Source organism: Aythya fuligula, chromosome 16 (assembly GCF_009819795.1).
Source record: "Aythya fuligula isolate bAytFul2 chromosome 16, bAytFul2.pri, whole genome shotgun sequence".
NCBI lineage: Eukaryota > Metazoa > Chordata > Aves > Anseriformes > Anatidae > Aythya > Aythya fuligula.
Genome location: NC_045574.1, coordinates 15172738 through 15196682, shown reverse-complemented (window position 1 = coordinate 15196682; position 23945 = coordinate 15172738). Strand labels below are relative to the sequence as shown.

The window sequence follows — 23945 nt, the reverse complement described above, 5'->3', positions numbered from 1 at the left end:
ATGTGACCTCGATAAATAAAACCAAATGTTTATTTACACCAAAATTCCAACACTGGAGCTTTCACATATGAAGGACAAAAGGAAGAGATATATACACAGCGGGGCCGGAATAAAGAAGGGGGGGGTGGTGGTGGTGGTGGTGGGTGGGGGGGGTGCTGAGGGACCCCACTGAGGGCACCGGCGGCTGCTGCTGGCTCCTGCCCCGGGCACCGTGAGGGGACCAAAAGGGGACACTGAGGGGACACACCCAGGGCACCGGTGTCCTCCGCCCGTGGCACAGGCTGGGATGGGGGTGAAGAATTCAGGGGTTTGGGTCTGACCCTGGGTGCTGCAGCTCTCAGGTAGCCACGGGCTCAAAACCTAGAGAAATGGCTTAAAAATGAGATTTGTTGAGAAGAAAGGGGGAGCTTGAGGGGTAGGAAAAGCTCTGGGGGGAGAAAGGAGCGGAGCAGGGCGCTGCCTCCTCCCCCCGAGCAGCTGGGGAAGCAGTGGGATGAGGAGCGTGGTGGTTGAGGAACCTCCTGGTTCGTAATTCCGTGGTTTTAAGACTAAAATTACATGCAAAGGGGTGAGGCGGCACCGTGGGTGAGCCAGGAGTCAATCTTTTAGAGATTTAGAGGCAGCTTTTAGGTTTAGGCCACCTCTCTGTGCACCGGGGGTGTCTCCTCAGCGGGCCCCGAGTAAAGCCAGGGGTCAGGAGCCCCCCTCCTGCCTCACGGAGACCTGGGGTGGGGGGCTCCGGGCAGCACGAGCCCCCAGGGCCTTAGGCTGGTGGAGGAGGAATGTGGGAAGGTGGAGAGATTTCCAGCAGGATGCAAGAGCTGGGAAATGCTGTCGATTCGGTTTTGTTCTTAAATGAGGAGTTTTTTGTGTGGTTTTTTTTTTTTTTTTTTTTTTTTTAAGGGGGGAGGGGGAGTGGGTGGGGTGGGGTGGGAAACTGTCCAAGAAATATTCCATCTGTAGGTATTTTCAGGGAATCCCCTGAGTTACGAAAAGTTCAAGTAAAAAAAAAAAAAAAAAAAAAAGAAAAAAAATCAGCCTATAATAATTTTGTATATAATGACTGAACTACTATAAATCCACAAGCAACAGTTCAGACACGGTGCCTCCAAAGCGTTCATCCCCTCCCTTCCCCTGCCAGGCACGAGCTGCGTCCTGAGGAGAGGCGGAGGGGGAAACCTCTTCCCCACCTGACTCGGCAGAGCCCATCACTACTGCTGAGCGCCGGCAGCAGCTGGAACGGGCATCCCCAGCGTGGTGGTGGCAGAAATGACGGGCGAGCCTGCTAGAGGTCCAAGGGGCGAAGGTGTTGGCACTGAAGAAATCCCTGGAACAGAGACGGGTAAGCAAGAATTAGAGGGAAACCGGCGCGTGGCATCAGGACGGCTCAGCTTCCCCAAGGCTGGTAGCTTTGTAGGTCAGTTTGGTGGCACTCGGTTGTATTTTCAGAGCTTCCAAGATTAGCGGAGATGGAAGATCTTTTACTGCTCTCTGCAGCTCAGATTTGTGTATGGTCAAGCGTCACAAAGGGCAGATGTGGCCCTGCGTGGCAGGATCGCTGCCCTTCAAGCTACTGCCAGAACATCCACCTGCAAAGCACTTTTTACAGGCAAGACCAGAAAAGCAGGTCAGGCTGCGGTGAGCCCTCGCTTCTCTCTCCCACCTGCTTCTTCACGGCCCTCCTTGGCCTCGTCCTGAGTGCCAGGAGCTCAGCCCCAGCTGCAGAACTCACCCTCTTGGATCCCTCCACCCACACAGCTCGTACAAAGGCTTTAACACACCACGCACCAGGAGGAGTCAATGGCAGAACTGACCTGACATCATACTCGCACTGCTGACAGGAGTGCTGCCACCCGGCATGTTGGAGGAGCTCATCCGAGCCTGGTCTTTCACAATGGGATCTAGGAAGAGCACACCAACCACCCTTAGGTGCCGCCTTGCCAGACAGCAGCTGAAGCACCCTGCCCGTGAGCACAGCCAGTGCTGGCAAGCTGCCTACATCAAGTAACACCAACCATCATCAACCCCTTTCCCCTCCCAAAACTACTGGAGCAGATGAGGGAATTTCGGATGTGTCCTTCCCCATACTGAGTTCAGTACACCCTGCATCTGTATTTCGACAGATTTAGCTGTTTCTCCAACTCTCACTTTCAAAGCTTTCAGCTGAACCGAGCAAATGTTCATACTGGCACTGCTCCACAGCTGTTCCCAGAAAGCCACATCTTGAGATTTGTGAGACATCGGCAAACATTTGAACATGTTTACTAGCAAAAGTTTCATTTTCGCATGCAAAAGCAAGACCTCGATAAACCATCCACTAAAGATACATATTTAGCCACAAAGTGAGTTAAAAGGACCTGTTTTTCAAACCAGAGCTACCTGGTTTTATCCAACACAGGAGTCGATATGCCCAGACACCTGCTGAAATTAGCACGGGCTTAGCACCAAGGAGTTCTTAACACCGTGCTGCTGATTCACTGGCCTGACACAGGCACGTCACAGTTTCCTCAGCAGCTGCAGGTGGCAGTGGCCTACTTCACCCATCACAGAATCAAGTAGTTTCAGCTCCATCACAATTATTCGCAAAGCCCAGGCTTATTACGTTGCCCTTCTTGGCTCTTATCTGCACAACCGACTGGAATGGAGATTTCCCAGAGGCAGAGGAGGAGCTGTTTGCACAGCAAGAGCTGCTACTTACAGAAGTAGGGGTGTTCCATGGCTTCTCTCGCTGTGAGTCGTGACTGGTGATCATATCGCAACAGCTTATCTAAGAAATCCAGAGCTTCTGGACTCACCAGGTGCTGGTTCTCGCTATGAACAAAGCGCTCCCATCGCTTACGGGAGTGTCTGCAGAAAAACAAACGGATACAAGAATGAAACCAGGCAGAGGACTTCACTTTTGAAAAGCAAGGACTGCACCAGCTGCCCAGCTCCCAGACGGGGTGCTGCTTGGTGTGGCAGCAAGGGGGCAGAGGCACGGAAAAGCAGAGCAGCAGTACACCGTGTCACCACGCGGCGGCACAGCGCCACAGCTGTGGCAGCACGGGAAACCAAGTTTAGAATGAAATTATAAACCTGAAGTCTCAGGTTCTGCTCTTTTGTACCCCCCCAGCATTTGTTCTTTGCAGTTTTGGCACTTCACAAGGAAAAAGATATAAAAATGCTACCAGCAGCAACTGGTTTTCTGTACTGCAGTCCCGAGAAACATAAATTTCTCTTATTTTTCTGCTACAATTCTGAAAGTAGTGTTTGCTCATCATGGTCTATACTCTGGCAGTTCCTTTATTACCTAGATGATATTTAAAAATCTTTCCTCAAGTGCATCTGCAGCTCAAGGCCCGTAGGCAGCACTAGCAAAAGGGACTGAAAGCACAAAGTACCAGGCCTTAAGGGTCCTGGCTCCAAGTTCTCCCTTCAGCAGAAGTTTTTTTGTTTCCTTCAAGCTCTGCTGACAAAGCAGCAGATGTCCAGGTCTAATTAAGAACTCACAAGCATTTAGGCTGCTTCAGAAGTTGGCTCACCTGCCCAGGATGTCATTGAAACGTGGATCCAGTTCGACGTTGTATTTGTCAATGTAGTCATAGAGGTCTTCTGTGCCCAGCACTTTGGCTATCCTCACCAGCTAGGAGCAAACAAAAACGAGTCACTGCTGTGAGGGAATGCCAGAGCAAGCATAAAGACACTGCAGCACATTCCCTTGGAGCTTGTATGTGGTCTCAGTGGTCCCAGCCAGCAGCCACGGGGTCGTCTCGTGGCTCCGACTGCTCCAGCAAAGCAGTCACAGGCACCAGAAACACAGCTCTGCTCAGCTGGGGCTCAGGAAGCCAAGGCAGCCAGGAGGGAGCTGAGTTCTCTGGACACTGAAGCTTAAAGGTGGACAGGGCAGGGGCTTTTCATGTAATATGTAACCTCAGGAGGAGCAGATCTACATACCAGAACACACCAGCCTTAATATAACTACGGTTATAACTTTTCTAGATACCTACTGAGTTCATAAATACAAAGCAAATCTCTTTCTATTTACTGGGTTAGATAATATCGCATGCTTTTAAGAAGGAACGTGGCTTCAAACCAAGCAAAGAAGCCAGTAGAGAAATACTTAAATTCTTTGGATCCCTTGATAGAAGCACGAGCAGAAAACCTTCCTTCCCAGAGAACAGAGATTGAACATGACCAGCTCTCACCTGATCATAGTTGTCATGGCCATGGAAAAATGGCTCCTTTCGGAATATCATACTAGCCAACATGCAACCCAAGCTCCACATATCCAGACTGTAATCATACATCTGTACAAAACCAGAAGGACAATTCAATTTCTAAGGAATTAAGCAGAAAAGACTTCCAATACTAACAGCCCCCCCTCCCTCCCCAGTGGTACAGACATGGCATGTGACACTGGGAACAGACTGAAACGTGTTTATCACCAGACCTCTGCTCAGCTCACTTTCCCAGTCACTCAAACTGGGATTACAGCAATTAGCAGAACCGCAGGGATCCCATTTCCATCTTTCTCCATAAAGATATCAAAGATCCAGTGCCTCTTTCTACTCTCAGTGCAGCCTCCAATGTTATCAATCACCGAGAGACACGGGCGGAGAAGGGAGGCCTAATGGCAAGCACCAGAAAGTGCTGACTCCACAAGGTCTAACACTAACACTGACATTTCCAGCCCACAGCATTTCCATAAAGCAAACTGCCATCGGATTATGGGATGTTTTTATAGCTTTACAAGTTCACACAGCAGTAGCTATTCTCCCGAGGACTTTGTTTCATTCCTGTCACTTACTGCAAAAGTGGCCTTGATAAAAAATAAAATCCAACAGTTGTATTCCAGGATCCATGACAACAGTTCTGCAGCTCATCCTCAGATAATTCACTGGTTTCTTTAATCAGTGGCTCTAAAGCCATTTAGATTTATTTTAGAATAGGTCATATTTAGTTTCAGGTCTCTAAATATCTGAATTTCTTGTTCACTGCCTTGAAATGGCACGGGCTTTCTGTACACACGTCAGTGATAAATGCTGGTCATTCTTACCTGATAATCTACCAGGAGCTCAGGTCCTTTGAAATATCTGGAAGCCACTCTGACATTGTACTCTTGGCCAGGGTGATAGAATTCAGCCAAACCCCAGTCTATTAGTCTAAGCTAGAAACAGAAGAAAACAAAGAAAAATGGCTCAAAGGATGCACCAGCTCTCCATTTTCTGAACCACACTACAAATGAGTTTAGCTGGAAGCTTCATTTACAAGTTTTCTATTTTCGGTTACTTTGAAGCAGATTGGAATCTCTCTTTAGGTATTCTCCCCACACCAACATCAACTGGTCTAAATAAAATTCCTCTCCTTACCAGCCCTCTAGAAACCCATTACAGGATTTCAGTTTTTTCACATGATAGAAGCGCAGTCTCCCTTGAATTTATCTGCTAGTTCCTCTACACAGCAGTACCCAAAATGAAGCCCTGGTCTCCCCAGAGAAAAAAAGCAGGACCCCTCCCTGCCCCGTTACCTTTCTGTGCTCATGGTCAATCATGACGTTGTGAGGTTTCACATCTCTGTGCATGATTCCCATGCTATGGCAGTAATCTAGAGCCTGTAAGTGAAAGCAAAGGACTCGAATAGCAAGAACCTTGCAAGTTCCATCGTATTCAAAGTGAATGTTCCACATATATCAAGGCTAACTAGGTAGCACGACTCTGCTGCCCAGGGTTACATCCTTGACTACTCACAGACAACACCTCTAGAGCCCCCTCTCAAAGTTAAGCATCAGCAACAGAAGCGTTTGGCTTCACCTCGTTTGCTTCCTCATAAAAATGGAATTCCAGAGCCTCTAATAGACCCTAGTGGAAAAAAAAAAAAAGCATCCCCTTCCCCAGACTCCTAAGAGGAAAATAATTGCTTCAGAGGAACAAATACACCCGACCCACATGACATTAAAGCAAAAACCCAGCCAGTTACAGTTTACAGTTTTGTTTTCAGAGGCTTTTGATTTAGGATCCAGAGTTATCTCAGTGTATCCAAACAACAATTTCCTATCCTCAAAAGAGGAGTAGAATTTGTTGCAGAAACAAGGCTAAACAATTGATACTTGACTCGATGTAGATTTTTCTATGCAATTCTTCCAGAGGCTCTCTCTTCCCTTTCCCCCATTAGTGTGACAACACAACCATCCCTATAGGATTAGCTGAGTACAAATCCTAAAAACAACCTGTTGAAGCAGCAAAACACCGTCTTACCTTCAAAATCTCATACATGTAGAATCGAATATCATAATCTGTTAATGTCTGGTATAATTGCTGTGGAAAAAAACACATTACATCAGCGCTCAACACTGAGGACAAACACCACGTCCGTGCCAATCCAGAAAAACCCAGCCCTGTTCTCTGCTGCTGCAGCCCTCCAAGCCCACTTGAATGACCAGGAAACACTCCCCCAGTTACCCTGATCCCACAGACGTTCAGTCTGTTCCTCTCTCCTTACAAATCACATACACAGCTTACTTCCCTCGGGCTGCACTTGCCCACTAGCAGCACGAGGCATTACGCCTGCAGACGGGGTCTCAAAAAAGGCCAAGGGTGCTCTCAGCCCGAGTAAAGCTACGACAGGCACCGGCGGGCCATGAGGTAACAGGAATTTGCTCCAAGGGTTACAATACCACTTGGAATCCGGATTCTCCTCGTGTAACTTCTGTGGCAAAATGGTGCTAAGGGATTAATTACAAACTTCTGCTTTACTTCCCAAGTAAATTCATCTTTAAAGACAGCTGGTATGGCGGAAGGAAGTGAGTAAAGAACTTGCCTGTCCCCTATGTGCTTGCCTCTTCCCAGAACAAGACTACAAGTGGCTTTCGAATGGAAAACATTAGAAGTGCACAACCCATACCGTACCTTAAAGTCTGTGTTGTTTACATGTTCAAAAACCAAAGCAGGGGTCCGAGACTGAAACAGAAAAAAAGTTAAGTCTTGTTGAGATAAATTGCTTTCATTTAGGATAATTCAATCATTTTTACTCTAAAACCCCCCTCTGCCTCAGACATAGTTGCAATTGCCCTCAGATAGGGGGAACAGAGCCAGAGCCTGCAGCAGTACTGCCTGCAGAACAAATTAACTTCTCAGTTCACTGGTACCTCCTCCTTACAGAGTGAGGGGCTGAAGTGACCCGCAGGGGAAGGGCCTCTACAAGGAGTTAATCAGATTAAGGGGTGATCTGATTACGGGATTCAAAAGCACGATTTAAGAGCAGGAGAAAACAAAAAGCCAAATCAGAGCTGAAGCCAAACACAGCAACTTCACCCACGACCCCAAGGAACCCTTTGGGTTCCTTCCATACTCACCACAGGGTCTTTTACTATATCTGCAAGAGTGATTATATTGGGACCGCCTCGCAAGTTTTCTAAGATCTTGATTTCACGCTTGATTTTCTTCTTTTTAACAGGCTGAAGAACAGAAACCCAAAGCATAAGACAAAGTGTCCCAGTAAAGTGAGGCACATAGCTCAACGTCTAGATGGCAAAGGTATGTGACTGTAAGTTCACAAAATACATCAGAAGCTTTGCAAATTAACTCCAAACAGCTGGACTTGTTACCTGACTATGCATCATTCCAGTAAGGGCTCAAGCATCTGCAGGCTCCTTTCTTATGATACATTCTTGACAGCCAGAAACATTAGTTTCATGTGAAAAAGAGTTATGAATTTGGCTTTTTAATTTTTTTTTTTTTAAAGGGAAGTTGTCTGAACATGATCCAATAGTCAAAAACTTGTTAACTGGCGTGTGGTAAACGTCTAACTCTGAGAAGTCCTCCAGCTACCTGAGGGCCACTAAACGAAGGCGTTTCACCAATCACGTCTGTGGAACAACCCGTTTCCAGGAGACCCTAACTCAGTCTGGAAAGATATTATGGCTACAACGGAACGTGCAAAGCAGAAATGAAAAATTTAAGGTTAGCAGTCAGTGAGTTTAATCGTTGGCTTTAAAGGACAACGATCCCCTCAGCTCAGAGGTCTCCATCCACCTGAAAGCACGCCAGGGCACTGGTGGTTGGAGGAGGTGAGAATTCTCTGGTCAGCTCTTGAAGACTTTTCTAGCTCCAAGTAAAAATGTGTTGCACATCAGGGCTTCTTTACGATAAAGGCTAATTCCTTGCAGGCAGAAATTTAACTCAGTAACGAAGCACAGGGTTTCTTATTAGGAGGTTAAAATAACAGCCTGTTTCACCGAATGAGGCTCTGAAGCCAGACTTTAAGGATTTCAGTTTTAGAACATAAAAGCATTTTAGACCAAATGCTGCATTTTCTGACCTCCCAATCACCTCAAGACAGATTCCACGTTTTGCCCAAATCCCTGCTCACCTTGAGAATTTTAACAACTACTTTTTCATTATTTGTTATGTTGATGGCTTCAAATACTTCACTGTATTTGCCCCGGCCTAACTTGCGAACTAGCTGGTAGTCATCTTGATTCCTGCGGAGATAAAAAGGTAAAGTTCCAAAGAGTTCATCATTTGCATCAGAGTTCACATGGCACTCCTCAATCACTGACTCACCTTGCAGACAAGGTGGCTTAACGAGCACCTGAAATCGGAACGTGATGATTAAGAATTAAGAACCAGGCAGCTTCTCTTTGCCCAAGTCAGATTCAATCCACAAACTGTTTCTTTTTGCCGTAAGGGACACGAGCCCATCTGCATTTCAGCAAATTTGAGCCATGCCTTTCAGCAGTCCATAGATTTGGAAGCTACGTTTTCCCTAATATAACATTAAAATATCAATAAAGCCATAAAGGCCAAAACTTCAGGGCTGGCCCGCTTAGAAAGAGTCTGGGCACGAGGCACCAGTAACGCTCAGAAGCCAGCTCGCACTTCAGGAAAGTGGAACTGCAGCAAAGCTGAGGCCAGGCCTCAGCCCGAGCCCTGCTGCACAAAGCAGGAACACAGAGCTAGGAAACTGGCAGCGCTGCCATCTGATTCTTGGACGGTTTAGTCATGAGATCAATTTAGACGCCTCCTTCCTTCAAGGAGGAGCGTACGTGTGTCTTTTGTAGTCACTTGCAGAGAGCAGAGCAACAAGTGAAAAAACACCATGACCTAATTCAGTTTGCTGAGTCTCTTCACTCCTCCAAGTCTGAAACAAAACCTTTTCACTTCTTTTCGGCCCTACACCCAGGACCATTTAGCGTGTTTCAGAGAAAAAAAAGACTTCTTTCCCTCTGGGAGGACAAGTTTCCTGGCTACCTGGCAAAAACTCCTCAAACCAAGCTCTCAAGGGAGATGCTAAAAATGCTTTCGCACTGCTGGGGATCTCAAATTTTGACAAGAAACACTCTCAGGTACGCAACAGGTTATTCCACCATCTGCGATCCCAAAGAAAAGCTGAGATCCCAACACGTGCCACGCACACACATCTGCCAAAGAGCACGAAAGAGCCCAGTGCAGCCCCGGGACTTACCCCCACTCAACAACATGCGACTCGTAGTCCCAGTACTCCCGGGGTCTGTGTGTGTTCACATCCGTGTAAACCCTGGCCCTGCTCGGCACGGGTCCCGACATATCAGACAGGTTGGCAGGTGGGAGTGAGGAGATGTCTGAAACCAGGGGCCACCCGAACTCCGAGGCTGGACAGAGGAGAAAGGCCTCAGACAGGCCTCAAGATTCTTCCAACTGCGGAGAGAAAATAAAACCCAAAGGTTAAAATCTCAAGACACTATAAAAATACTGAAGTTAATCATTAAAAGCTGCTGAAAAGGAGAAGCTGGAGCCCAGCCACGGGTCTGGGATCGTTCGTCGGGCCCTGGAAGCCGCCTGCCTGCCCTCCCTCACACAGCACAGCACCGCTCAGCCCCGCCAGGAGCAGGAACACCCCGCGCACACCTCAGCCACTTTGGGCACCGAGTTCCTGGCTTATGGCTGCAGAGATAACTTCCCCAAGGGGAAGGAACGCGGCGTGCTCCCTATCAGCTCAGGGCCTCCTCCCCTCGGCCCCGCAGCGAGGGCTCCTCCCGCGGCGTGCGGAGCAGAAAATCCACGAGCCGTGCCCCCCTCGCAAGGTGCTGGCCATCGCCGCTGCCAACAGCTGACGGATTTCCAAGGTCACCCGTGCGGCCTAAATTAGGCACATCCCCAAGTCTCGATTTCTGGAAGCACCACTTTGCGTTTAAAGCAGAGCCCTGGGAGTCTTGGGAGTCAGCTCGGCTCCCCTGCTGTCCCCACGTTCAGTTTTTTTGTTAAAAATTCAGCAATCGGAGCTCAGGACCCTGGGAAGATCTCACTGAGGCCGGTCGTTACAAAGCATTTGAAGACGCTCAGAGGATTTTTTGTCAGAGGCAGCCAGGAGCAGTGCTGCTGCTCCCTATATGACAAAGAAACGCCCCAGTCTGTGCCCATTTAGGACTGGGACGCACTGGAAGGACACCGGTCACAGAGCAGCTCTCTGCTGGGCCTCCCCAAGACCAGCCTGGTGTCGGTTCCCTCATCCAGTGATGTAGGGAAGTTTACCTCAACTTTTACTTCCCTTAAAGAGGAATCATGGTCAAAACCTGGGTTCCTCAGTAAAACCAAACTCAGTGGTGCATGGTTGAAGCTTCTTTCTGGAGCACACCGCTTTCTAGGGGCCTTGTGAAGGCCGCAGAGAGCCTCGGCAGGACCTAAATACCCAAATAATGGGGAACATCATCACCTCCCAGCCAGGCTTGGGGCGTGCTTCCAACTCTGCTGATACATACCCTGCAGGGGTACAACGCCCTGAGGTGAGGAAAGACACCTACAGGTGACCCTGGTAGTATTACCCAACGTTAGAAAGCACAGATTTTATGGTGGCATAACAGCATTCAGTCGAGAATCCCAGCTCCTGTATCAAAACCTGATTGTTGAGACTGAATTTAAGCCTCCTAGTTTTTATAAATCCAGCCTAGCTACCACAAGCATGCTTGCCATCACTGGTAAAGTCAATAAAGCCCGCTGAAAACCGGGCAAGATGTCTGATTTTTTAGGGCAGACAGCCCCACACTTCAACAAACGCTGCCAGGCGCTCTGATCTCGTACCAGAGGCACTGCCCTGCCTGACAGCAGGCCCCTGGCACCCCTCAAATCCCCCACCAGATGTGGAAGCTGACACGGGCATAAAACATTTAAATACAAGACTGTCAGCTGCCAAATCCACTCGTGAGGAAGGAAGCCGTGCTGCGGGGTGGAGGAGCTCGGTTGGGGTCTGGCAGGGCTGTGCAGGGGGCAGAGCTGGAATTGAAATCCCCGGGGATGGTTTGCTGGAGGAAGTAACAGCAGCATTCATCAGAAATTAATCAGAGAGAGCTGGAAATGGACTCGGAGCGGCTCGGTGAGGCTATCGGGATGCATTGCACGAGAAAATTCCAGGAGAATCCTGCTGGTGGCAGCTTCCTGCTGGTCCCTTTGGTGCCTGCTGCAAGGATCCCAGCGAGAGCTGCTGGCTACGAGGGCAGGGGGTGACCCAAGGGCAGGGCTCTGACGTCCTTCCCCATTTCACGCTGCTCCCCCAGCAGCTGGTCCCGCATTCAGATGCAGAAACATTCCCATTTCTCTTCTTGCCATGGACTAAGCCTCCTCTAGTGGCACAAAGCCTGGTAACGGGGCTCATTTTGTGACCGACTGACAGGCAAATCCTTCGAGGGCGGCTCCAGGTGGGGCAGGGCAGCAGGAATCCAGCCCCGGGGGCACGAAGGGACACAAAATCCGCAGCAGGGACGGGACCAGGCTCAGCGCAGCAACGCACGGGACACTTCAGCCAGGTGGCGGGTAAGCAAAGAACATGAAATATTACTAAAAATCAATTCCCAAAGCGTTATTCCCCTAACAAAACACATTCCTGAAGATCAGGCAATCACCCAAGACCTCACAGATTTGTGTCCACGACTCGGATGCCCAGGAGGCAGCCGGACACCCAACAGCCACCCGTGGAGGGCAGCAGAAGGGGCAGCTTTACCAGCACACTCCCAATTTCAACATTTCATCCTGGTTTTGTTTCTCCTCGTTCCTTGTGCTTCCAGCTTGCTCTTTCATCTGCCCAGTGCTGGGGTGGGAAGCAACGGAGGCCACGCACGCCTAAGATGACTTGGCAGTTTTGCCCACGGCTGCTCCACGTCGTTCAGCTGAGAAAGATCATTGTTTCAGCAGGGGGGAAAAAAAAAAAAAAGGAGAAATCAATCTCATTATCTAAAGATAGATCAAACTTCAGAGCGGATATTTTCTTGTCATGGAGCTGCAGCCTCGCACAAGCTCCGTGCTGTAACAGACAGCTCAGAGAGGGTTTTTTTTTGTTGTTTTTTTTTCAGGAAATCATCGACTGGAGCTTCTAAGAATGGCACCCAGCGCCCGTGAAGGCAGGTATCGCCGTCTGCTGCTCCTGACGGGGAAAGAGGAAAGAATCTGCAGAGAGGATTTGGGTTTGAAGCAGTTGCTGCCGTGCACAAACTTCCTGGCCTGAGAACTTCCCACTTTGTCTACTCAAAGTGCTAGGGAACCGATTCTGCTTTCCTTGGGGATGATTTCGTAGCGGATCCCAGCTCTCTGAGGTAAAGGACAGCTGAGGACAAGTATCAGGTACAGGTGTGGTCACACAACATCAGTTCAGCTTGCAGTTTTCAGGCCAAAAATCTACAGCAGGAGTGGCAACTACACCTCAACAAACAGTGTCCCGAGCACATTGAAGGGTCAGCTGTGCTGCTGCGGTCAGAAGCTGAAGAGAAGAGGTGATTTATTAATTCCTGCATAAACGAGAGCATCAGAGGATAACTTACAGTGGCAGGGACTGCCCCAAGCTGCTCGGCAGCACCACGGCACCCGCTGCACCCACACGCAGCTCAAGTGCCACCAAGGGGCTGCCTGCAGCTGCCATCGCTGCCACCAGGAGATGCTCCAGCATTTGGGGTGATGTGGAGCCAAGCTGAAGTGTCCAAGGCTCAGGAGAACACAGCACAGCTCTGAAAATCATCCTCTCTCTCTGGCAAAGTGCTCAGCTGAGGAATAGGACACGAGTGCTACACGGCAGGGAGCAGCGAGGACAAAGCCCTCGGTCACCCGCCTGGCACCGCCGGGGCACGGAGCAGCTCCTCTGCTCGGGGTGATGCCCCCAGGCACACCAAAGACATCTCCGGGTGGCTCCTGGTGGCAGCTCTGCCACTTGAGCTCGTGCAGGAGGTGCTGCGGGTGGTTTCACTCAGACCTGCCCTTAGAAAGGCCTCGAAGGATCAGCGTGAGCTCCTTCATCGCTGACAGACCACGGGCAGGCAGCAGCCGGGGCATTTGGCAGCCCGGAACCAAGGGAATGTTCCTGCCCCTCATCCCCAGCTGCAGCCAGGCCTCACCTTTCACTGAAACAGCCCAAAGCCAGGCTCTGAAATCACAATTAGACAACGTGCTTCGTTAGTGGGGAACGTTCCAGTTATCAGCCATGCAGCCCGCCGATCCCTCGCCTATGAAGCCACCCAGGGACGGCGTGCTCGATTCTGCAGCACTCAGAGAACCTCAAACCAGGCAGGTGCCCCTGAAATTAAAAGCTCAGGACATGTTTCAACACCACAGTGCAGCCGACCAGCAGCCAGCATCAAGCAAATCCCGCGTTAACCCTAAAGGAAGAAGCAACAGTAACAGACTTCACCAAAAACCTGTGCTCTGTCTCGCAACAGAAACCCAATTCCTGCATTTTCCTACCGCTGGAACTGCAGCACGACGAGCACGGAGCAGATGACCTCCAGAAGTCCCTCGCAGCCTATATTTTTCTACGATTTTATAGCCGAAATAGAAACAAGCCTGGATTAACAGAGCTGACATTTTACATCCTTTCCCGAAACCCATTTACCTACTAAAGGGACAGCACCAGTAGAGAAGCAGATTTTAAAAACCTAATGGAGCTGAAAAAAAGCTGAGGTTCGAGACCAAACTTTTCTCTTGATATTTTCTGGAACGGCGCTGTCTGCCCGAACTCTGTTTTTTTTCCACCAAAATTATTTTCCAGATTTCTTTTAAATAGCTGCCCGTGTCCGGCTGCGGAGAAATAATAAAGGCTAATGCAGAAAGACCTCGAATTTTCCCTTAAAAAAAGAGACAGAAAGAGTTGTTACTGAGTTGAAAGGAAGACACGATCAGCCATTGGGGAGAAGAGCTGACAGGCTGAGAAACATCTTGGAGCAATTCTGTGCTAGCGAGCGCGGCGCTTCCCCTGCCCGCGTTTCTAATTCCTCCCCCAAATTCCTCGCGGCGCCTGCCAACGACGAAGTCACCCCTTGGAAGAGGGGCCACGAGCTAAGGGGAGTCACAGAACCACGAAAACGTTTTTACTTTAACTCCACGTTTGATGGCAACGCCACAGCCCTGGGTGAAGCTCAGCTCTGCTGCTCCACAAACCCGGCAGCAGCTCAGCCCCAACCTTCCCGCTCTGAGCTCCTCCAGCTCCGTTTTAGGGGAGCTCACAGGGATCCCCCACAGGTTCCCGGAGTCCCAGCCGAGCTGGACAGCCATCCCCCAAAATTCCTCACATTTTCAGAGCTCCGGGGCTGCACGAGTACCTGGGCCAGGCGGCCGGGGTGTCCTCCAGCAACAGGAGGCTGCCAGGGACAGGAAGGTTCCTCGCCGCGTCTCCTCGGGGTTATTCGGAGCAGCTGGGCAGCCCTGAAGCTCTTTTCTTCCCTCCCTCCCATAAAATCGCGGCCTCTCCCTCGTATCTGAGCACCAACCTGGTTCAAAGACCAAGGGAAAGCTTTTCCTGACACACCACCCCCGAGGCTTGCCTGGAACGAGGCGCAGCAGCCGGCGACACCGGGCCCTTGAGGCTCCCAGCCCCTCGGAGCAGGGGGCATCGGCACTGCCACCGCGTCAGAATTGTGCCACAAGCAACGAAAAAGGGCTAAAAAGCCAGCTGGGAACAGCCAACAAATAAAAATGGGATAGCCAAGAGTGGCCAAACGGTGCTGCTGGCAGCCCTCTGCCCTCGGGGGCTCCACCGTCGTAAAAGCTCGACCGTTGTAATTAGCGCTCAGCCAGGGGGTTGTTTCCCCTCCCTAATTAGCATGGGGAGTTCTGCCAGCCCCGTGGCTCAGCTGACTGAGCCCCGTGGCTCCTGGGCGCTGTGATGGAGCAAAAATTTGTTCGGCCAGCCCGGAGGCAGAAGTTCCTGAGGCCAGGGGATAAAAACGGGGCTGTGCGGCGTGGAGCTGCTTCAAAAAATCCTCGGATCCTCTGTGCCCACCACGCAGGCAGTGCTCTGTGTCCCTGCACCCCGCAGGCTCAGGAGGAATCGCCCAGAAAAGCCCCCAGGCAGCGTTCAGAGGTGGCTCGGGATGAAGATGTGTCTCTGTGGCTTGCTGGATGCACTCACAGCTTCCGAAATGCCCCAAATTTGTGGCTTTTAGTTTGCAGCTTGCTTGGTGCTGATATAGGCTCCACACAACTCCGTCAGCGAGCGAGGGGAGCTCCCTGCCTCCTGGCAGGTCACCCGGGCGGTGTACAATGCACGAGGCAGGGCTGAAACGTCACGGGGAGAGAAATCTGGCGAGGCTGTAAGAAAACGAGCGGTGCCCGAGCTTTTCCTTCCCATGCCCGAGGTTCCTTGGCCGTGCTCATCCTCCTCCGGCCCACGGAGACGCCCCGGTGGTGGCTGCAGCACCCCCAAAGCACAGCCACCTCCCAGCCCAGCACGTCCCAGCTCCATCCCTGCCCCTTTTACTGGTCGCTACTGGTGAATAATTCATTTAAAAAAGGGAGAAATCGGCCGTGAGGTCATAACCTACCGCTCAAGCGACAAAATTCTGCGGGAAATTATCGAAATCCTCCCCTCCCCAGTAGGGACCTGGGCCAGTGCTGGCTGCACAGAGCCCCGAGGTGGCCCCTCAGCTCCCCACAGCAGCCTGGACAAGGGGGCAGGCACACGGCGGGCTCCCTTTGGGGCTGAAAAGCAGAGATCCTTGCCCCTACAGGTGCATGGAGAACCCCGTTTCTCCTCAATCCTTCCTGCTGACGGGTCTGGCACCTCGACGGAGCCCAGAACCTGTCCCCAAGGCTGGGGTCGCTCTGTTTGCAGCCCCAGGACCACCGCCAGCTGCGGGCGGCCGCCGCCTCCTCTTCCAAGCAGCTTCCCCGGATCCCAAAGCAGCTCGCCAGCCCCGCAGTCGGGTTCTGCAAATTCCAGGCAAGTCAGCTCTTGGAAAGCCCTGGAAGGAGATACCCAAGCTGAGGAGAGTTATCCAAGGGGCGTCTCGTGGTCACAGACAACGTTTGCAGCCAGCCCGGGGGCACAGCAGCCCCTGCTGACCCTAAAACCCGCGGGGTTATTCTCTCAGGACCAGCAAACCCGAGCAGCTTTGGGGTTTTCTCACCCCTCCAGACCCCAAAGCTGATGCCTCAGGGCACGGGGCTCAGAAATGATGATCCGTGGAGGGGGTGGGTCCCATAACCCAGAAACAGTCCCTGCCCCGCCAGCGATGTGGCACGAATGGAGCCCGCTGCCACAATGTCACCCAAACGCTTCTTGTCTTCCTCCCGTGTTCCTCGGGGGACGCCAGGGAAGGCAGGAGGAGAAAACGAGCTCTGTGAGGAGAGAACGCAGCAAAACCTCGGGTGGAAGGCGTGAGGAGACCGAATTCAACACGGCTGGGAGGAGAGTTACCTCCCCGTGCCCCTCACCGCTTCGGAAATGGTTTCTTTCTCTGTTATCCCACCAATTTGATGGCACATTTCGCTGTTGAAATTCCCCCAATTCCCCCCACGAACCCATTCCACACCCCCTGAGCGGCACTACCTGGAAGCCACCTGGAATCTCACCCTTTTTCCTCAAACACAGGAGCTTCATCAGCCCCCCCTGCACAGATCCCACCTCCAGGACATTTCACAGAATGCCCCTTGAGCCGTTTTCCTTCACATTTTCCAGATTTCAGTGCCGGTGTCACCATCCCTGGTGCAGAGCTGTACCCCCAGACCCTGCCCGCCGGGCTCCTGAGCACCAATTTTGCCGTTTTCTGCACCGTGCCCACACCAACAGCACTCGGGGGGAGCAATTTTTCTCTTTCTACATGCCCTACACCCCAAACCATGCCAGCAGACTCACACCCGACCCCTAAACCGACCAGCAACACAGCACAGCCCCCAACCCTGCAAAAACCCCGATATTTTCCGCAACTATTGCACTTTTAAGGAGCCTCCTGAGCACCAGGAGCTGCTGCCTGCCCCGACACAGCACCACGGCTCCCTCTGCATGCCTGGAGCAGCCCCCAAAGCCCCTCCACAAACGGTGCTGCCACCCCCAGCGGGGTCTGACCCCAAAACCACACACCCAAGCCCCCAGGTGGGTCACAAATCACCCCGAGGACCAACCTCCCGTCACACGGGGGCCCCTCCGAGCCCCCAGACGAGGCACAGAGGGTGGCTCTGCTCCCCGACACGGCTCAGAAGGGACTCAGCGGCCCTCGTGAGCTCTGCCCAGCCCCACCGCTGCCGTCAGCAGAAAGCCCAGCAGCGGCTGTTTGTAATCCAAACTTCACGGGTCGGGCCCCGAGCCCTCGCTAAGGAAGCGTAATCTGCCGGGCGGCACGCACGGGGTTTCATAATCCGAGCTGCCCTTTCGTTTACAGAGCCCATTTCACCAGCAGCCTGCTGCCCCGGGGCACAAGGCGCTGGATTACAGCACTGGGGGGGCACCGACCCCCCCCGGGGTATTTAGGAGAGGGGTGGGTGTGCGATCGCCCCCCGCCCTGCAGCCCCAAGGCTCTCCTCGCCCCTCGATTCGGGGTAAAAAGGGGGGAGCCCCGCCGGGGGCAGGCAGGGGAGGGGAAGCCCTGAGGGTGAGGAACGCTGAGAGGGCCCCTCGGATGGCTGGGGGAGGGGAGAGCTGCCTGGGGCCTCCCTGTGCAGATAAGGGGGAGCCCTGGGACCGGCTCCATAAGCAGCCCCGTAGCCTACCCCACAGCCTGGCCTACATGGGCAGCCCTACAACCAGCCCCATAGACTACCCTACAACGGGGCCCACAGCCTGCCCTACAACCAGCCCCATGGGAAGCCCCATAGGCAGCCCTATAACCTGCCCTACAACCGACCCCATGGGCAGCCCTACAACCAGCCCCATAGACCACCCTACAACCAGCCCCATGAGCAGCCCCATAGGCGGCCCTACAACCAGCCCCAAAGCCTTCCCTATGGGCAGCCCTATAACCTGCCCTACAACCGGCCCCGTAAGCAGCCCTACAACCAGCCCCACACCCTTCCTTATGGGCAGCCCCATAGCCTGCCCTACACCCGGCCCCATAAGCAGCCCCCGGCCAGCCCCACTCCCCCAATGCCCTCACCCCCTCCCAGCACACCCCCCAGCCCCCCCCTTCCCCCCTCCGCCCCCCAACCCCCCCCACTCCCCTCCCCCACCCCCCCACCCCCCTCTGCTCCTCCTGAGGCGCTCCCCCAGGCCCGGCCCCACAGGCGCGGCCCGTGCGAAGCGGGGAGCGCGGCGGCGGCTCCTCCCCCTCGCCCTATGGACCCAGAGAAGTTCGGGGCGAGCCTCGGAGCCTTTCGGGGCCGGGCCGGGCCTCAACGGGCCCCGCCGGTACCTGCCGGAGCCGCCGCCCGCCGGGCGCACACAGACAATATGGCGGAGGCACAAGGCTCGGCCGCCAGCCGCAGGGACCAGAGCGAGGCAGCGCCGGAAGCGGAAGTCACCACAGAGAGGCGCTGGGCGGGAGGGGGTGCGCCGCGGGGGATTCTGGGGGTTGTAGTTCTGATGGGAGGGTGGGGGGGGTTAAAAGGGGAGGCCGCGGTGAGGCCTGGAATAGACAAAGGGGGGTGAAGGGGGTGAAGGGGGTCCCGGGGGGGTGAGGGGGTGAGGGGGTGAGGGGGGGTTCGGGTGGAGGAATGGGGGGGACAGGAGGAGGCCTGGGTGTGAGGCGCGGCCTGTGCGCGGGGCCCGCCGCCAGGGGGCAACTGAGGCCCGTGAGGCCTGAGGGGGGCCCCGGGAACGGGCTCGGGCCTGCACCGGGCACGGTCGGGGCCTCCCCGGCAGCACCGGGCAGGGGGGAGGCTGCGGGCACGGGGCTGGGCTGGGGCAGGAGCCGGGGGGGTGCTCTGAGGGATGAGGGGTGGGGGAGGCAGCGGGGGGACGCGGAGCTGCGGAGTCAGAGAAACGCGGAGTGACAGTGCCAGAGTCACAAAACCACAAAATCCCAGAATCACAAAATCGCAGAATCCCAGAAGGACAGAAACACAAAATCGCAGAATGACAGCCACAGAATCCCAGAGCCGCAGAACCACAGAAACACAGCATGACAGAATCCCAGAATCACAAAGTCCCAGAGTCCCAGAGTAACAAATTCCCGAAATCACAAAATCCCAGAATCATAAAGTCCCAGAATCCCAGAATGACAATCACAAAACCACAGAATCACATAATCACAGAAACACAGAATGACAGTATCCCAGAATCACAAAATCCCAGAATCCCAGAATGACAGAATCACAAAATCACTGAATGACAGAAACACAGAAGCACAAAATCCCGGAATCCCGGAATCACAAAATCACAGAATGACAGAATCCCATAATCGCAGAATCCCAGAACCACAGAATCACATAATCACAGAAAGATGGGACGACAGAATCCTAGAATCCCAGAGTCACAGAATGCCAAAATCCCAGAATCACAGTATCACAGAATGCCAGAATCCCAGAACCACAGAATCCCAGAATCCCAGTATGACAGAATTCCATAATCCCAGAATGACAGAATCCTATAATCACAGAATCACCAAATCCCCGAATCCCATAATCCCAGAACCACCTCGGCCAGAAGACGCCTCCCAGCTCACCCCGTCCCACCTCCACCCTCACACCAACTCCTCCACACCTTAAACCCAGCCTGGCCCCCTCCAAAACCACACCGAGCCCCCCCCAAATCCCCCCCTTGTAGGGCTGCACCCCAACTCGTGCCCCCTGCTTGGGGACACGCGTGGCCTCGTGCTGGAGCACACCATGGAGACCACCCAGTGCCAGCAGCCATCCTATGGGGCCGGGGGGCTCGTGCTCAGCCTCACCCCCAGCCCCCTGCCCTTAGGACCCTACCCGGAGCCCACGTGCCCGAGCCCCCGCGGCCTCGTGGCGAGCCGCACACCCACGGGTGTCCCTCCCTCCCGCAGCCCCCCTCAGCCCCGGGGTCACTGCCATTAGGTAAAGGAGCAGCCCGTCTTGGCGGGGGTATCTCCCTCTTGTGCTTTCCTTGTATTGTACGGGCCTAGGGTCATCGAGGAAATCTTACGGGGCCTTCTGCTGCCGAGCGGTCACGGGGGGAAGCCCGGCCCCCTTCCCCCCATTGTCAGCGGCCGGGCTGTATCCTCGCTCCGAGCCCCGGCCCCTAAAAATAACCCTTTGTCAGGCGATTGTTCCGACACCTTCGCGGCCGCATTGACGTGGGCCGGAGCGGGAGAGAGATGGGGTAGGTGGAGGGGAAGGGCTGGAGGTGCCCCATGGGACCGCTCCGGGTCGTCGCCGCTGATAACAGCTCCTGGCAGGGAAAAAAAAAGGGGGGGTGGGGGGGTGAAAACGGGCTCCAGGCACGCGTGGCTCCGTGCCGAAGGGCTCCAACACGCCCCTGCCCGCTGCTCACCTCTCCCCCACCTGCCCCAACCACGTTTTGGGGTCACCCCGGGTGCCCCCGTGGCCCGGTGGTGGCCGAAGAGGGGACACCTTGCTCGGGGGGGTCACAGAATCAAAGCACTCCACTGGATCCCGTAGCACAGACCCCGTTTGGGGGCCAACCCAACACCCCCAAACCATCGCCACGATTTGGCCAAGCCAACCCCGGCCCCACAAGGAGCCCCTCTTGGTTCCCTATGGAGCTCCCTATGGAGCATGCTGCATTTGGGGTGCCCACAGCTCCTGGGGCTGGGGTCCGAGGGGTCCCTTACACCCCGGGGGACCCCCATCCTATTATCCCTCCTTGCCACTTGCCGTCAGCTGGAGGTGCCCGAGCCCCCCGGGGCCCACCCCAGCTGCAGGAACGGGGCTTTTATTTCCCATGAGCTGGAGCAGGTCTGGATTAAAATAACCCGCTGGCCCTGATCCCTTTTCTCGTGCCACGGGAGACGCCGTGCCTGCACCACCCTGAGCCTCAACCCCGGGCTCTGCACGGCACCGGGGCCATGCCCAGGACCCCCAGGACCCCCAGGACCCCCAGGATTCCCAGATCCCCTCTACCTGCCCGTTTTGGCCAGCCCCAAACCCGACCGAACCCTTTGGGGCCGTGGTGCGGGGCACGGGGCCAGCCCCGCTCTGATTACCCCCCCCCCCTAGCTCTTTTTCCTTTTTCTCCCTTAATTTACCGAGGGCTAAATCCAAATATTACAACTTCCCCTCCTCGCCGCTGGTTTACGCAGGCGGCCCCCGGCCCGGGCATTGTCTTATTGTTTGCGGAGGGAAGCTCCAGCGGGAGATTAACCTGGCGTTCACCCCGCTGCGCCTTCACACCCTGTCCCTACTGGGGGGGGGGGGGGGCCCCGCGCCCCAGGGGAGCACGGGGGGCACGGGGGGACACGGGGACAGGGAGCCACGGGGCGGCCGCAGCGGGGGATGCGGGGGGGTTTGGGGGATTTGGGGGGTTTGGGGGATGTGGAGGGTTTGGGGGATGCAGGGGACGCAGGGGATTTGGGGGATTTGGGGGATTTGGGGGGGGATTTGGGGGATTTGGGGGATTTTGGGGCTCGGCTGCTCCAGGGCTCTGCTGGTCGTGGGGGGGGGGTGAGGAGCTGGGGGGGTGCTCCGGGGGTGCCTTGGTCCTTTTCCTTCCACAGGACCAAGGGGGATGTGGCAGGTTTGGGGGACAGGGGCTGTGGGGTGGGTATCTTGTCCCGTCCCATCCCATCCCATCCCATCCCATCCCATCCCATCCCATCCCATCCCATCCCACCCACCCCTCGTCCTCGCCCCCCATTCCCCTCCCCACCACCCCCTGGGGACCCTTTTAGGGGTCAGCTTCGCTCTGGGGCCATTTAGGACACGATTGGGGGCTGCGTCCTGAGCCCCTGCTCCGGGCAGAGCACAGAGGGGCTGCCACGGCACAGGGCAGGAGGAGGGATGGATCCTGGGGGTGGATCCCAGGGGTGGACCCTGGGGGTGGATCCCAGGGCTGGATCCTGGGGATGAGTCCTTGTGGATGGATCCTGGGGGTGAAATCTGGGGATGGATCCTGAGGATGGATCCCAGGGATGGATCCTTGCGATGGGTCCTGGGGATGGATCTTGAGGTGGATCCCAGACCTCGATCCCAGGGCTGGATCCCATGGGTGGATCCCAGGGGTGGATCCTGGGGATGGGTCCTTGTGGATGGATCCTGGGGGTGAAATCTGGGGATGGGTCCTGGGGGTGGATCCTGGGGTGGATCCTGAGGACGGATCCCAGATATCGATCCTGGGAATGGATCCCAGGGCTGGATCCCAGAGCTGGATCCCAGGGCTGGATCCTGGGGCTGGAATCTGGGGTGGATCCTGAGGACAAATCCCAAATATCGATCCTGGGTGGGGCTGGATCCCGGGGCTGGATCCCATGGGTAGATCCCAGGGATGGATCCTGGGGATGAGTCCTTGTGGATGGATCCTAGGGTTGGAATCTGGGGTGGATCCTGAGGACAAATCCCAAATATCGATCCTGGGTGGGGCTGGATCCCAGAGCTGGATCCCAGGGATAGATCCTGGGGCTGGATCCCGGGGCTGGATCCCATGGGTGGATCCCAGCCCCTTCCAGCAGCCCCACACCAAGCCCCCCCCGGCAGCTCGGCCGCGGCCCCGCTGCATTCCTGCCTCGCCGGCCCGGCAAGGTTACAGTGCTGAAACAGAGGCTGAAATATTTGGGAGGGGAATGGAGCAGGGAGAAAAAAAAAAACAAAAAAAAAAAACAGAGATCTATAAAAAGACCGTTTAAAAACACGAGTTAAAGAAAAAAAAAATAATAAAATAAAATAAAAAAACAACAACTAAAAAATCCAAATAGCAGGCGCGGCGTGCAGCTGCGGTCCTGGTTCCAGTTCCCAGGTGATGTCAGGCCTGGAGCGCCTCCAGCCCCGGCCCCTCGGAGACGGTGTTTGTGGGTTCAGCGCTGAGTGTTTTTCCTTCCTGAGGCTCGGGGACACCTTCCTGTCCCAGAGAGGGCGGCCAAGAAGCCGTTCCGAGGGGGTCGGCGCTCAGGAAAGGGGAGAGGATGGGAGGGGAGCGCGGCAGGCGGCGCGGCGCGGGGCTGGCGGCACCCATGGGTGCCCCCCGCTCGGCCCCCCAGGGTGGGCACCCGGCTCCCATCGGCGCCTCTGAGTCACCGTTTCCCTCTGGTTGCACTGGGAGGGGCTGGAATGCACTGGGACGGGCGGGCTGCTGGCACTGGGACGTGCTGGGAGCCGTGGTTGGGTACTGGGAGGTGCTGGGACATACTGGGATACGTGGCCCTGGCGCTGGGATGTGCAGATTTTGCACTGGGACACACTGGGACCCAAGGCCCTGGCACTGGGACGTGCTGGGATGCACTGATCCTGCACTGGGATTTACTGGGACCCAATGCTCCAGCACTGGGACATGCTGGGATGTGCAGATACTGCACTGGGACACATAGCCCTGGCACTGGGATGTACTGGTATGTGCTGATCCTGCACTGGGACTTGCTGGGATCCGAGACACTGACACTGGGACATACTGGGATGCCCAGACCCTGCACTGGGACACACTGGGACCCAACACCCTGGCACTGGGACATACTGGTGCTCAAGCCCCAGTCCCCGAGAGCCACTGGGACGCCTGACACGCACCGGACCCAGTACTGGGGACACACTGGGACCCGTGCTCGTGCTGCTGGGACCCCCGGGACCCCCGGGACCCCCACCCTCAGCACGGGGACATGGGGGGGAAGGGGGGGGCACAGCGGGACCAGCACCGAGCTCAGCACCGCAGGGACCGGGGGGCACGCGGGGGGGTCC

At 54.8% G+C, this 23945-nt stretch overlaps 1 protein-coding gene across 1 annotated transcript; it reads right to left on the bottom strand.

Annotated features, from left to right (window-relative positions):
* Positions 1–1015: 1015 nt before the first annotated feature.
* Positions 1016–18618, bottom strand: CSNK2A1 (casein kinase 2 alpha 1). Its single transcript, XM_032198223.1, has 13 exons — positions 18554–18618; positions 9442–9653; positions 8347–8458; positions 7331–7432; positions 6885–6935; positions 6234–6293; positions 5507–5590; positions 5036–5146; positions 4185–4286; positions 3522–3622; positions 2699–2847; positions 1815–1901; positions 1016–1327 (listed from the first exon to the last, which is right to left on the bottom strand). Exons 2-13 carry the CDS (start codon positions 9540–9542, stop codon positions 1212–1214), a joined length of 1176 nt encoding a protein of 391 aa, XP_032054114.1. The 5' UTR covers positions 9543–9653; positions 18554–18618; the 3' UTR covers positions 1016–1211.
* Positions 18619–23945: the final 5327 nt, after the last annotated feature.